Source organism: Coregonus lavaretus, assembly GCF_964263955.1.
Source record: "Coregonus lavaretus genome assembly, contig: HAP1_SCAFFOLD_487, whole genome shotgun sequence".
Taxonomy (NCBI): domain Eukaryota; kingdom Metazoa; phylum Chordata; class Actinopteri; order Salmoniformes; family Salmonidae; genus Coregonus; species Coregonus lavaretus.
The window spans coordinates 152,341-166,788 of NW_028165751.1; the positions used below are offsets into that span (position 1 = coordinate 152,341).

The 14,448-nt window shown below is 42.6% G+C and overlaps 1 protein-coding gene across 1 annotated transcript; it reads right to left on the minus strand.

Annotated features, from left to right (window-relative positions):
• Positions 1-1,813: 1,813 nt before the first annotated feature.
• Positions 1,814-12,842, minus strand: LOC311115514 (NLR family CARD domain-containing protein 3-like; the record flags this gene model as incomplete). Its single annotated transcript, XM_084190672.1, has 6 exons — positions 1,814-2,411; positions 3,031-3,121; positions 5,452-5,611; positions 7,057-7,199; positions 10,603-10,759; positions 11,023-12,842. Coding segments are annotated over 6 exons (2,895 nt in total), but the record flags the coding sequence as incomplete, so codon positions are not given.
• Between the last annotated feature and the right edge of the window lie 1,606 nt (positions 12,843-14,448).

A 14,448-nucleotide genomic window follows, 5' to 3' on the forward strand; every position in this document is an offset into this window, starting at 1 on the left:
TGTGTGTGTCCAGTGTGTGTGAGTGTGTGTGTCCAGTGTGTGTGTGTGTGTGTGTGTGTCCTGTGTATGTGTCCTGTGTGTGTGTGTGTGTGTCAGGTGTGTGTCCAGTGTGTGTGTGTGTGTGTGTCCAGTGTGTGTGTGTGTCCAGTGTGTGTGTCCTATGTGTGTGTGTGTCCAGTGTGTATGTGTGTGGGTCCAGTGTGAGTGTGTGTGTCTTGTGTGTGTGTGTCCAGTGTGTATGTGTGTGGGTCCAGTGTGAGTGTGTGTGGGTGTGTGTCCAGTGTGTGTGTGTCCAGCGTATGTGTTTGTGTCCAGTGTGTGTGTCCAGTGTGTGTGTGTGTTTGTGTGTGTCCAGTGTGTGTGTCCATTGTGTGTGTGTGTGTATGTGTCCAGTGTGTGTGTGTGGGTGTGTCCAGTGTTTGTGTGTGTCCTGTGTGTGTGTGTGTGTGTGTCAGGTGTGTGTGTGTGTGTCTAGTGCGTGTGTGTGTCCTGTGTGTGTGTGTCCTGTGTGTGTGTGTCCTGTGTGTGTGTGTCCTGTGTGTGTGTGTGTTAGGTGCGTGTGTGTGTGTCCAGTGTGTGTGAGTGTGTGTGTCCAGTGTGTTTGTGTGTGTGTCCATTGTGTGTGTGTGTGTGTGTGTGTGTGTGTGTCCTCTGTGTGTGTGTGTGTGTGTCAGGTGTGTGTGTGTGTGTGTCCAGTGTGTGTGAGTGTGTGTGTCCAGTGTGTGTGTGTGTGTGTTTGTCCAGTGTGTGTGTGTGTCCTGTGTGTGTGTCTTGTGTGTGTGTGTATGTGTCCAGTGTGTGTGTGTGGGTGTGTCCAGTGTTTGTGTGTGTCCTGTGTGTGTGTGTGTGTGTGTCAGGTGTGTGTGTGTGTGTCTAGTGCGTGTGTGTGTCCTGTGTGTGTGTGTCCTGTGTGTGTGTGTCCTGTGTGTGTGTGTCCTGTGTGTGTGTGTGTTAGGTGTGTGTGTGTGTGTCCAGTGTGTGTGAGTGTGTGTGTCCAGCGTGTATGTGTGTGTCCTGTGTGTGTGTTTCCAGTGTGTATGTGTGTGTGTCCAGTGTGTAAGAATGTGTGTCCTGTGTGTGTGTGTGTGTGTTTGTCCAGTGTGTGTGTGTGTGTGTGTGTGTGTGTCCAGTGTGTGTGTGTCCAGTGTGTGTGTGTCCTCTGTGTGTGTGTCCAGTGTGTGTGTGTCCAGTGTGTGTGTGTTCAGTGTGTGTGTGTTTGTCCAGTGTGTGTGTGTGTGTGTGTGTGTGTCCAGTGTGTGTGTCCAGTGTGTGTGTCCAGTGTGTGTGTGTCCTCTATGTTTGTGTGTGTGTCCAGTGTGTGTGTGTTCAGTGTGTGTGTGTGTGTCCAGTGTGTGTGTGTGTCCAGAGTGTGTGTGTGTCCATTGTGTGTGTGATCAGTGTGTGTGTGTCCTGTGTGTGTTTGTCCGGTGTGTGTGTGTTCAGTGTCTGTGTTCAAGTGTGTTTGTGTGTCCAGTGTGTGTCAGTGTGTGTGTCCAGTGTGTGTGTGTGTGTGTGTTCAGTATGTGTGTGTGTGTGTCTAGTGTCTGTGTGTGTGTCCAGTGTTTGTGTGTGTCCAGTGTGTGTGTGTGTCCAGTGTGTGTGTGTGTCCAATGTGTGTGTCCAGTGTGTCAGTGTGTGTGTGTGTGTCCAGTGTGTGTGTGTCTGAATCTAATGTGTGTGTGTGTGTGTGTGTGTGTGTGTGTGTGTGTGTGTGTCTAGTGTGTGCGTGTTTGTGTCCAATGTGTTTGTTTGTGTCCAGTGTGTCCAGTGTGTGTGAGTCCATTGTGTGTGTGTGTCCAGTGTGTGTGTGTGTGTGTGTGTCCAGTGTGTGTGTTTGTGTCCAGTGTGTCCAGTGTGTGTGTGTGTCAGTGTTACCATGGTTATTATTTACAGGGACACTGAGGAGCTATTCCAAACCCTAAACCCTGGATAGAGGGGCTCAGTGAATGTGGAGTGGAATGTGTTCAGGTGGGTCAGTGTGTCAGAGGAGACTCTGTAGAAGGACAGAGTGCCGGCTGGCCAGTCCAGATACACTCCTACTCTGTGGGATCTGGAGGAGGGGACGTCTATGGTAGTGGACTTATTATTGTGCCAGGCAGAGTAAAGCTTGTCAGAGCAGAACAGACTCCAGGACTTGTCATTCCATCCAATCCCACAGTCAGTACCCCTTCCTCTCCTGCTGATTCCTTTATATGCCACTCCTATAACAGCCCCTCTCCCACTCCACTCTACCTCCCAGTAACAGCGCCCAGTCAGACCCTCTCTACACAGCACCTGTTCCCAGTCCTCAAATGTCTCTGGGTGATCAGGATACGGCTGCTCCTCTGTCCTCCATGTCACCTTTCTGTTCTCCTCAGACAGAGAGAGGAGTCTGTTTACTGTGTTTAGGTCCAGTGTGAGATCACAGACATCTGATGGATGAAACCAGACACAATATTAGAAATCATCATCATTCACATTAGAATGTTAACTCACTTTTCACTAATTCATTTAATGTAGATGTTTCTAGGTATCAAAAGGAGAAGTTAAGGTAACTTGAGACTTGTTGAATGATCATATGTTATACTGTATGGTAATATAAAACACACTTATTCCCATTAATTACACACACACACACACACACACACTGGACACACACACACACACACACATCCTGAACACACACACACACACACACACACACACACACACACACACACACACACACACACACTATATTACAAATCATCATCATCCTGAACACACACACACACTGAACACACACACACACACACACACACCTTCATGCATGCATGAACACACACACACCTTTCTAAAGTAACACAAACACGCCACACACACACACACACACAGACACACACATTGTCAAAGCAACTCTTTGTAAACTTTGGTGTCCCTGATTTGTGCTTCTGTAGAACTAGAGCTGATATTTAATATGACCAAGTAAGTAATGATGGTGGTCTTTGACTTTGACTTCACTTGAATTAAGACTTATTCTTAGTCATATTCTTCACAGCAGTCAACACTCACATTTTCTAAGTCCAGGTTTCATTGTGTTCTCTCCACCATGTTCCACACTGTAGCGGTAAGCAGAAGAACAGACTGTCATTGAGGGATACACCTGAACTCACACACACACACACACACACACACACACACACACACTTGGAAAAAGTTATATGCTGACTGTGTGTGTGTGTGTGTGTGTGTGTGTGTGTGTGTGTGTCCAGTGTTTGTGTCCTGTGTGTGTCCTTTTTGTGTATGTGTTCTTTTTGTGTGTGTATTTGTCCAGTGTGAGTGTGTATGTGGGGCCAGTGTGTGTGTGTGTCCAGTGTGTGTGTGATCGTGTGTCCAGAGTGCGTGTGTGTCCAGTGTGCGTCCTTTTTGTGTATGTGTCCAGTGTGTGTGTGTGTGTGTCCAGTGTATGTGTGTGTGTGTCCAGTGTATGTGTGTGTGTGTCCAGTGCGTATGTGTGTGTGTCTAGTGTGTGTATGTATGGATCCAGTGTGTGTGTGTGTCCAGTCTGTGTCTGTGTGTGTCCAGTGTGTTTGTTTGTGTGTGTATGTGTGCGTGTGTGTGTGTCTACTGTGTTTTTTTCCAGTTTGTGTGTGTGGGTGGGTTAGTGTGTGTGAGTGTGTGTGTGTGTCCAGTGTGTGTGTGTGTGTGTGTGTGTGTGTCCAGTGCGTGTGTGTGTGTGTGTGTCCAGTTTGTGTGAGTATGTGTGTTCAGGTTGTGTGTGTGTGTGTGTGTGTGTATGTGTCCAGTGTGTGTGTGTGTGTCCAGTGTGTGTGTGTGTGTGAATGTGTGCGTGTGTGTATGTGTCCGGTGTGTGTGTGTGTCTCCAGTGTGTGTGTGTGTGTGTGATCCAGTGTGTGTATGTGTGTGTGTTTTTGTCCAGAGTGTGTGTTTCCAGTGTGTGTGTTTCCAGTGTGTGTGTGTGTGTGTGTATGTGTGTGTGTGTGTGTGTGTGTGTCCAGTGTGTGTGTGTGTCTCCAGTGTGAGTGTGTGTGTGTGATCCAGTGTGTGTTTGTGTGTGTGTGTTTTTGTCCTGAGTGTGTGTTTCCAGTGTGTGTGTTTCCAGTGTGTGTGTTTCTCCAGTTGTGTGTGTCCAGTGTATGTGTCCTTTGTGAGTTTGTGTGTGTTTGTGTGTGTGTGTTTGTCCAGTGTGTGTGTTTCCAGTGTGTGTGTGTGTCCAGTGTGTGTGTCCAGTGTATGTGTCCTTTGTGAGTTTGTGTGTGTTTGTGTGTGTGTGTTTGTCCAGTGTGTGTGTTTCCAGTGTGTGTGTGTGTGTGTGTGTGTGTGTCCAGTGTGTGTGTGTGTCCAGTGTGTGTGTGTTTTCAGTGTGTGTGTTTTCAGTGTGTGTGTGTCCAGTGTGTGTGTGTTTTCAGTGTGTGTGTGTCCAGTGTGTGTGTGTGTCCAGTGTGTGTATGTCCAGTGTGTGTGTGTGTGTGTCCAGTGTGTGTGTGTGTCCAGTGTGTGTGTCCAGTGTGTGTGTGTGTCCAGTGTGTGTGTGTGTCCAGTGTGTGTATGTCCAGTGTGTGTGTGTGTGTGTCCAGTGTGAGTGTGTTTCCAGTGTGTGTGTGTGTGTTTGTGTGTGTGTGAGTGTGCTGGTCCAGTGTGTGTGTGTGTGTGTGTGTGTCCAGTGTGTGTGTGTGTGTGTGTGTCCAGTGTGTGTGTGTGCGTGTGTCCAGTGTGTGTGTGTGTGTGTGTGTGTGTGTCAAGGATATGTGTGTGTGTGTGTCCAGCGTGTGTGTGTGTGTCCAGTGTGAATGTGTGTGTGTGTGTCCAGTGTGTGTGTTCAATGTGTGTGTCCGTGTGAGTGTGAGTGTGTGTGTCCAGTTTGTGTCCAGTGTGTGTGTGTGTCCAGTGTGTGTGTCCAGTGTGTGTGTGTTTCCAGTATGTGTGTGTGTGTCCAGTGTGTGTGTGTGTGTGTGTGGGTGTGTGTGTGTGTGTGTTTGTCCAGTGTGAGTGTGTGTGTGTCCGTGTGAGTTTGTGTGTGTGTGACCAGTGTGTGTGTGTCCAGTGTGTGTGTGTGTGTGTGTGTGTGTGTCCAGTGTGTGTACTGATACACACACACACACACACTAGACACACATGCACACACACACACACACACAGAAACACACACATACACACACTGGATACACAAACACTGGACACACACACACACACACACTGGACACACACACACACTGGACCCACACACACACAGGACACACATACACACACACACACACACACACAGACACACACACAGGACACACTGGACACACACACACACACACACACACACACACTGGACACACACACACACACACACACACACACACACAGTCTTTATATAACTTAGTCCAAGTGGTGGTCAGAATGTTTGTCTTAACTAGCCTGATAACTCCAACATGTCTGATATGAACATTGACATAAACCCTCTACATACTTGAGTTTCTCCAGTCTGCAGTGTGGATCCTCCAGTCCAGCAGAGAGCAGTCTGACTCCTGAGTCTCCTGGGTGATTGTAGCTCAGGTCCAGCTCTCTCAGGTGTGAGGGGTTTGACTTCAGAGCTGAGACCAGAGAAGCACAGCCTTCCTCTGTGACTCCACAGACTGACAGCCTGCAAAGATTCAAATCATATTAAAACCACACTGCTATTCTTTGGTGGTGAAAATAGTGGCAGTATATTTTTTAAACATATTCAGATATATCAGCATCCTGAAACCTGACATATCTATTCATAAATTAATGTATCATTATTAGAAATGACAAATTATCAAAGTATTGCTTGTAGAGAGAAAAATATAAAGTACAAATATTTGAGTAGACTAACCAGAGCAGTTTAAAAAGCAGTATCAGTCAAAAGACAGACAGTGAGGTATCAGATTTAGATTGTATTGAGTATACAGTCCACACCATATCTATTTTGACAGTGAAGCTAACATTTTAAACGTGCCTCTATACTCCAGCAGTTTGGATTTGAGATCAAGTGTTTCATATGAGGTGACAGTATATAATGTCACCTTTTATTTGAGGATATTTTAATACATATCTGTTTCACCATTTAGAAATGAATCACTTTATGTATCTAGTCCCCCTATTTGAAGAAGTCATAAGTATTCTGATCAATTCACTTATAGTGTATTAAAGTAGTCAAAAGTTTAGTATTTGGTCCCAAACTCGTTGGTTGCATTTGCAGTTTGTTTTGGTTGTGTTTTGGGTTATGTCTTGTCCAATAGTAACTGAATGGTGGATGATGACTGGAGTAATTTTCTGTCTAAGAGAGTAGATAACATGTTTCTAAACACTACTAAATTAATCCTGATGATGACATGATTAAGAAAAATCATGAATGAATCATGAAAAATAATGAATGAGAAAGTTACAGAGGCTACAACAAAACATGCTAACCTCTCACCATTACCAATAACAGAGGGGGTATGATCCTTGTTCCTCTGTAACTTTCTCATTCATCATCATTCACGATTCATTCATGATTATTCATAATCATGGTAGCATCCACATGAATGTAGAAGTGTTCAGAAACATCTTCTATTCTTACTGACAATACAAGTGAAGTGACTCCAAAATGACAGGACATTATTCACCATTCAGTTTCTATTGGGAAAAACATAATCCAAAACACAACCAAGACAAACTGCAAATGCATTCAACAAGTTTGTAGAATCACAAGCTTGATGTAATCACTGCAGGTAAGGAATATGGGACCAAATACTAAACTTATGACTACTTTAATACAATATAAGTGAATTTGTCCAAATTATTACAACTTTTTCAAATGGGAGAACTAGACACATGAAGTGCTTTCATATCTAAACAGTAAAACAGATATGTATGAAAAACCTCAAATAAAAGGTGACATTCTGTACTGTTGCCTAATATGAAACATTCTATCTCAAATCCAAAATGCTGGAGCATAGCACCAAATGTAAAACTGTAAGCTTCACTGTCCAAACACACATGGTGTGGACTATGTGTGCCTGGTAAACAGATGTGGATCTGGTGAACAGTTATCACTTGTTGACCAACTACAGGAATACTGACCTCAGAGTCTCCAGTTTACAGTGGGGATTCCCCAGTCCAGCAGAGAGCAGCTTCACTCCTGAATCCTTCAGGTCATTGTTACTCAGATCCAGCTCTCTCAGGTGTGAGGGGTTTGACTTCAGAGCTGAGACCAGAGAAGAACAGCCTTCCTCTGTGACTCCACAGACTGACAGCCTGCAAAGATTCAAATCATATTAAAACCACACTGCTATTCTTTGGTGGTGAAAATATATGTTTTAAACATTTTCAGATACATCAGAGTCCTGAAACCTGCCATATCTATTCATATATGTATATATACACTATCAGTCAAAAGTTTGAACACACCTACTCATTCAAGTTTTTGTTTTGTTGTTTTAAAACTATTTTTTACATTGTAGAATAACAGTGAAGACATCAAAACTATGAAATAACACATATGGAATCATGTAGTAACCAAAAAAGTGTTAAACAAATCAAAACTCTTGGCATTCTCTCAACCAGCTTCATGAGGTAGTCACCTGGAATGCATTTCAATTAACAGGGGTGCCTTCTTAAAAGTTAATTTGTGGAATGTCTTTCCTTCTTAATGCATTTGAGCCAATCAGTTGTGTTATGACAAGGTAGGGGGGTATTGAGAAGATAGCCCTATTTGGTAAAAGACCAAGTCCATATTATGTCAAGAACAGCTCAAATAAGCAAAGAGAAATGACAGTCCATCATTACTTTAAGACATGATGTTCATTCAATAAGGAACATTTCAAGAACTTTTAAAGTTTCTTCAAGTGCAGTCGCAAAAAATATCAAGCACTATGAAGAAACTGGCTCTCATGAGGACCGCCACAGGAATGGAAGACCCAGAGTTACCTCTGCTGCAGAGGATAAGTTCATCAGAGTTACCAGCCTCAGAAATTGCAGCCCAAATAAATTCTTCACAGAGTTCAAGTAACAGACACATCTCTACATCAACTGTTCAGAGGGGACAGTGTGAATCAGGCCTTCATGGTCGAATTGCTGCAAAGAAACCACTACTAAAGGACACCAATAATAAGAAGAGACGTGCTTGGGCCAAGAAACATGAGCAATGGACATTAGACCTGTGGACATTTGTCCTTTGGCCTGGAGTCCAAATTTGAGATTGTTGGTTCCAACCGCCGTGTCTTTGTGAGAAGTGGTGTGGGTGAACGGATGATCTCGGCATGTGTAGTTCCCACCGTAAAGCACGGAGGAGGAGGTGTTATGGTGTGGGGGTGCTTTGCTGGTGACACTGACTGTGATTTATTTAGAATTTAACCAGCATGGCTACCACAGCCTTCTGCAGCGATATGCCATCCCATCTGGTTTGGGCTTAGTGGGACTATCATTTGTTTTTCAACAGGACAATGACCCAACACACCTTCAGGCTGTGTAAGGGCTATTCTACCAAGAAGGAGAGTGATGGAGTGCTGCATCAGATGACATGGCCTCCACAATCACCCGACCTCAACCCAATTGAGATGGTTTGGGATGAGTCGGACGGCAGAGTGAAGGAAAAGCAGCCAACAAGTGCTCAGCATATGTGGGAACTCCTTCAAGACTGTTGGAAAAGCATTCCAGGTGAAGCTGGTTGAGAGAATATCAAGAGTGTGCAAAGCTGTCATCAAGGCAAAGGGTGGCTATTTGAAGAATTTCAAATATATTTTCATTTGTTTAACACTTTTTTGGTTACTACATGATTTCATATGTGTTATTTCATAGTTTTAATGTCTTCACTATTATTTTACAATGTAAAAATTGTAAAAATAAAGAAAAACCCTTGAATGAGTAGATGTGTCCAAACTTTTGACAGATACTGTATATATAAATGAATTAATGTATCATTATTAACAGTATATAACATGTTTCTAAACACTATTCAATTAATCCTTGTGTGTGTGTGTGTGTGTCTCCAGTGTGTGTGTGTCTGTCCAGAATGTGTGTGTGTGTCCAGTGTGTGTGTGTGTGTGTCCAGTGTGTGTGTGTGTCCAGTGTGTGTGTGTGTGTGTGTGTGTATCCTGTGTGTGTGTGTTCATTGAGTGATACAGGAATACTGACCTCAGAGTCTCCAGTTTACAGTGGGGATTCCCCAGTCCAGCAGAGAGCAGCTTCACTCCTGAATCCTTCAGGTCATTGTAGCTCAGGTCCAGCTCTCTCAGGTGTGAGGGGTTTGACTTCAGAGCTGAGACCAGAGAAGCACAGCCTTCCTCTGTGACTAGACAGCGTGACAGCCTGCAAAGAGTCAAATCATATTAAAACCACACTGCTATTCTTTGGTGGTGAAAATAGTGGCAGTATATTTTTTCAACATTTTCAGTTAAATCAGTGTCCTGAAACCTGCTCTATCTATTCATAAATTAATGTATCATTATTAGAAATGACAAATTATCAAAGTATTGCTTGTAGAGAGAAACATGTATAGTACAAATATTTGAGTAGACTGACCAGAGCAGTTTAAAAAGCAGTATCAGTCAAAAGACAGACAGTGTCACCTTTTATTTGAGGGTATTTTAATACATATCTGTTTCACCGTTTAGAAATGAAAGCACTTTATGTATCTAGTCCCCCTATTTGAAGAAGTCAAAAGTATTCTGACCAATTAACTTAGAGTGTATTAAAGTAGTCAAAAGTTTCGTAGTTGGTTCCAAACTCGTTGGTTGCATTTGCAGTTTGTTTTGGTTGTGTTTTGGGTTATGTTTTGCCCGATAGTAACTGAATGGTGGATGATGACTGGAGTAATTTTCTGTCTAAGTGAGTAGATAACATGTTTCTAAACACTACTAAATTAATCCTGATGATGCCATGATTAAGAAAAATAATGAATGAATCATGAATAATAATGAATGAGAAAGTTACAGAGGCTACAACAAAACATGCTAACCTCTCACCATTACCAATAACAGAGGGGGTATGATCCTTGTTCCTCTGTAACTTTCTCATTCATCATCATTCACGATTCATTCATGATTATTCATAATCATGGTAGCATCCACATGAATGTAGAAGTGTTCAGAAACATCTTCTATTCTTACTGACAATACAAGTGAAGTGACTCCAAAATGACAGGACATTATTCACCATTCAGTTTCTATTGGGAAAAACATAATCCAAAACACAACCAAGACAAACTGCAAATGCATTCAACAAGTTTGTAGAATCACAAGCTTGATGTAATCACTGCAGGTAAGGAATATGGGACCAAATACTAAACTTATGACTACTTTAATACAATATAAGTGAATTTGTCCAAATTATTACAACTTTTTCAAATGGGAGAACTAGACACATGAAGTGCTTTCATATCTAAACAGTAAAACAGATATGTATGAAAAACCTCAAATAAAAGGTGACATTCTGTACTGTTGCCTAATATGAAACATTCTATCTCAAATCCAAAATGCTGGAGCATAGCACCAAATGTAAAACTGTAAGCTTCACTGTCCAAACACACATGGTGTGGACTATGTGTGCCTGGTAAACAGATGTGGATCTGGTGAACAGTTATCACTTGTTGACCAACTACAGGAATACTGACCTCAGAGTCTCCAGTTTACAGTGGGGATTCCCCAGTCCAGCAGAGAGCAGCTTCACTCCTGAATCCTTCAGGTCATTGTTACTCAGATCCAGCTCTCTCAGGTGTGAGGGGTTTGACTTCAGAGCTGAGACCAGAGAAGCACAGCCTTCCTCTGTGACTCCACAGCCTGATAGCCTGACAAAGAGATCATCATGATTTCACAAACACACTGTTAATTTAACCAGTAGTGTAGAAGGACAATGGCAGATGCATTTGGTTTATTCTCTTAAACAACATATAGATTCATCTTCCGTCTCCTAGAATGGTACGGTCATATTGTTATACTAATGTGAACATCAATGCATTGATTCAATATGTTTTTCAATAATACATATATTTCTCTAAACTGAATATTTCTTCCTGATGATTAGTACTTAACTGTCATTTTATGTACTCACAGAGCGGCTCTGGAGGCTTTGACCACTGGCAGCAGCCTCAGAAGACCTTCCTCGTATCTGGAGTATTTCTTCAGGTCAAACACATCCAGCTCCTTTTCTGAAGTCAGCAACACAAAGACCAGAGCTGACCACTGTGCATGTGACAGTTTGGCTTCTGAGAGACTTCCTGATCTCAGGTACCATTGGATCTCCTTCACTAGAGAATGGTCCTTCAGTTCATTCAGACAGTGGAACAGATTGATGCACCTCTCTGGAGAGGGATTCTCCCTGATCTTCTCCTTGATGTACTTGACTGTTTCTTCATGGCTCTGTGAGCTGCTTCTTGTCTTTGTCAGTAGACCTCGTAAGTGCTTCTGATTGGACTCCAGTGAGAGGCCCAGAAGGAAGCGGAGGAACAGGTCCAGGTTTCCCGTCTCACTTTGTAAGGCTTTATCCACAGCACTCTTGTAGACAGTAACTTCAGTAACTTGCGGTTCGGCCATTAGATTCTCATTGTTGTTGATGAATGAGAGGAACACATATACAGCAGCCAGAAACTCCTGAATGCTCAGATGCACGAAGCAGTACACCTTGTCCTGGTACAGCACACATTCCTCTTTAAAGATCTGTGTGCACAATCCTGAGTACACAGAGGCTTCATTGACATCAATGCCAGCCTCTTTCAGGTCTTCTTCATAGAAAATCAGATTGCCCTTCATAAGCTGTTGAAAAGCCAGTTTTCCCAGTGACAGAATGCTCTCTTTATTCCAGTGTGGACCTGTCTCTTCTTTCCCAAGATACTTTTCATTCTTCTGTTTGGTATGAAACTCCACAAGGTATATGAACATCTCAGTCAGAGTCTTGGGCATCTCTTCTGTCTTGTCTGTACTCAACATGTGTTCAAGGACTGTTGCAGAAATCCAACAGAAGACTGGAATGTGGCACATGATGTGGAGGCTCCTTGATGTCTTTATGTGTGAGATGATTCTGCTGGCCAGGTCCTCATCACTGAATCTCTTCCTGAAGTACTCCTCCTTCTGTGGGTCATTGAACCCTCGTACCTCTGTCACCTGGTCAACACACACTGAAGGGATCTGATTGGCTGCTGCAGGTCGGGTAGTTATCCAGAGGAGAGCAGAGGGAAGCAGATTTCCCTTGATGAGATTTGTCAGCAGAACATCCACTGAGGTTGACTCTGTGACATCACAACAGATCTTGTTCTTCTGGAAGTCTAGGGGCAGTCGGCACTCATCCAGACCATCAAAGATGAACAGGACTTTGTACTTGTCGTAGTTGGAGATTCTTGATTCTTTGGTTTCCATTGAGAAGTGATTGAGAAGTTCAATCAAAGTGTGTTTTTCCTTTTTCATCAAATTCAGCTCCCGAAAAGGGAATGAAAATACAAATTGGACATCCTGATTTGCTTTTCCTTCAGCCCAGTCCAGAATGAACTTCTGCACAGAGACTGTTTTTCCAATGCCAGCGACTCCCTTTGTCAGCACAGTTCTGATAAGTTTGTCTTGTCCAGTTAAGGGTTTGAAGATGTCGTTACATTTGATTGCAGTCTCTGGTCTTGCTTGTTTCCTGGTTGTTGTCTCAATCTGTCTCAGCTCATGTTCATTATTGACCTCTCCTTTTCCACCCTCTGTGATGTATAGCTCTGTGTAGATCTTATTGAGAAGTGTTGGGTTTCCTTGTTTAGCGATCCCCTCAAATACACATTGAAACTTCTTCTTTAGATTAGATTTGAGTTCACGTTGGCAAATCACAGCAAGCTCATCTGAATGAAGAAATAACACAGAGGATATTAATATTACGTCTGTTTTAATGCCTACAGTATTGTAGGACTGTTATAACATTTTAAATTATAATCATGTCTTCACTTAACTGACTGTATAAATGTGTAAATGTTTTCATAATGTATTACACAATGGTGTGACTGATTATATTAGTATTGGTATTATTGATGGTATAATTAAATCTCTCTCTCTCTGGTCTAAATTAATCAACACAACACATCCCTGCTGCTACTTGATGAGGTCACTAGGTGTTGTGTTAAGGCTGCTACAATATCATTGAGTTTCACAGCTACTTTAGCTGTACTTTAGCTACAGCTTTTAAATGTTCTAAAACAGCATTCAACATGAGGCAGACAGCTCTTACTTTTCTCCAGTGTGTCAGCAAGCTCCTTCTGGTTCATTTTCCTCAGGACGTGCAGTGTGATCTTCAGAGCCCCCTCTCTGGCACTGCTCTCCTGCTTCTCATCTTCAGCATCCAACACTTCATTATCCTGCTTCTGACTCTCAAAGCCTTCTGGGAGCTCTGGACTAAGAATCCTCTTGAACATCTTCAGCTCCTTCTTCACGAATGTCATAATATTCTCTTCAAGCAACTGAAATAAATCAAGTAAATAAGTTTTGCAAGAGACTAAATGCTTTCTCATTAACACATGAATGAATGATTGACAAATCAACTTTACTTGAGGTAAACAAAAACAAATGTACATAACAGGACCACATACACTGAATATGGAGGCCAGGTCTGTTTGATGACTCTGGGAAGACTGACCACTGAGAATCTCTGACTCTGATCTCTCCTGTTGGTTTCTGTGGACAAAACATTTGATTACATCTCCTCATCCAGGGAGTACACACACACACACACACACACCCACACACACACACACACACACACACACACACACACAGACACACACACACACACACACACACACACACACACACACACACACACACACACACACACACACAGGGAGAGAATGTTGTGTTAGTTTAATATTGTTTCAGGACTATGAAAATGGAAAAAAGGATTAGCCTATGGATTATGAAAACAACAAAAATAAATGGGAAAATGGGAGAGGAGAAATGACTAGAGACAGTGTTGTTTAACTCACTGACCATGACCCATGAGTTCTTCTTACCTTTGTTCAGTAGAAAAGTCTCCCTCTCTAAACACTATAGGTATATCCATAGACCAGTCACTCTTCATGGACACACAGCTGGGTACAGGGGAGGCTGGTCTCTCCTGCTTGATTGGGCTTCAACACAACAGAGACAAACATTACGTCTCTCATCTACTCTGAGCTCAAATGGGGAAACTTAAGCAGAGTTTCATTCAAAAACGCTATAAATCCATTTTCAGAAATGTTCGTCAATTAGCTTTTATTGTTTCAAGAAATTATGAAAGAGATTGGTGTGTTTTTTCACTATCTAATCATGGCATGGGGTTGTTCAATGACAGCCATGTATTTGTTTAAAATCTATCACTTGATGGTTTCATTTCAGATAGACAAATAATCATGTTTTTATTGCAAAATGCTACATATCTGCCTTACTCTCAGAGAAATAAGTAGTACTGCTAGGTTTTACACAGTCAAAAGTGACCGACAGGCTCAAACTTATATAGCAAAATTTGAAATTGTGTTTT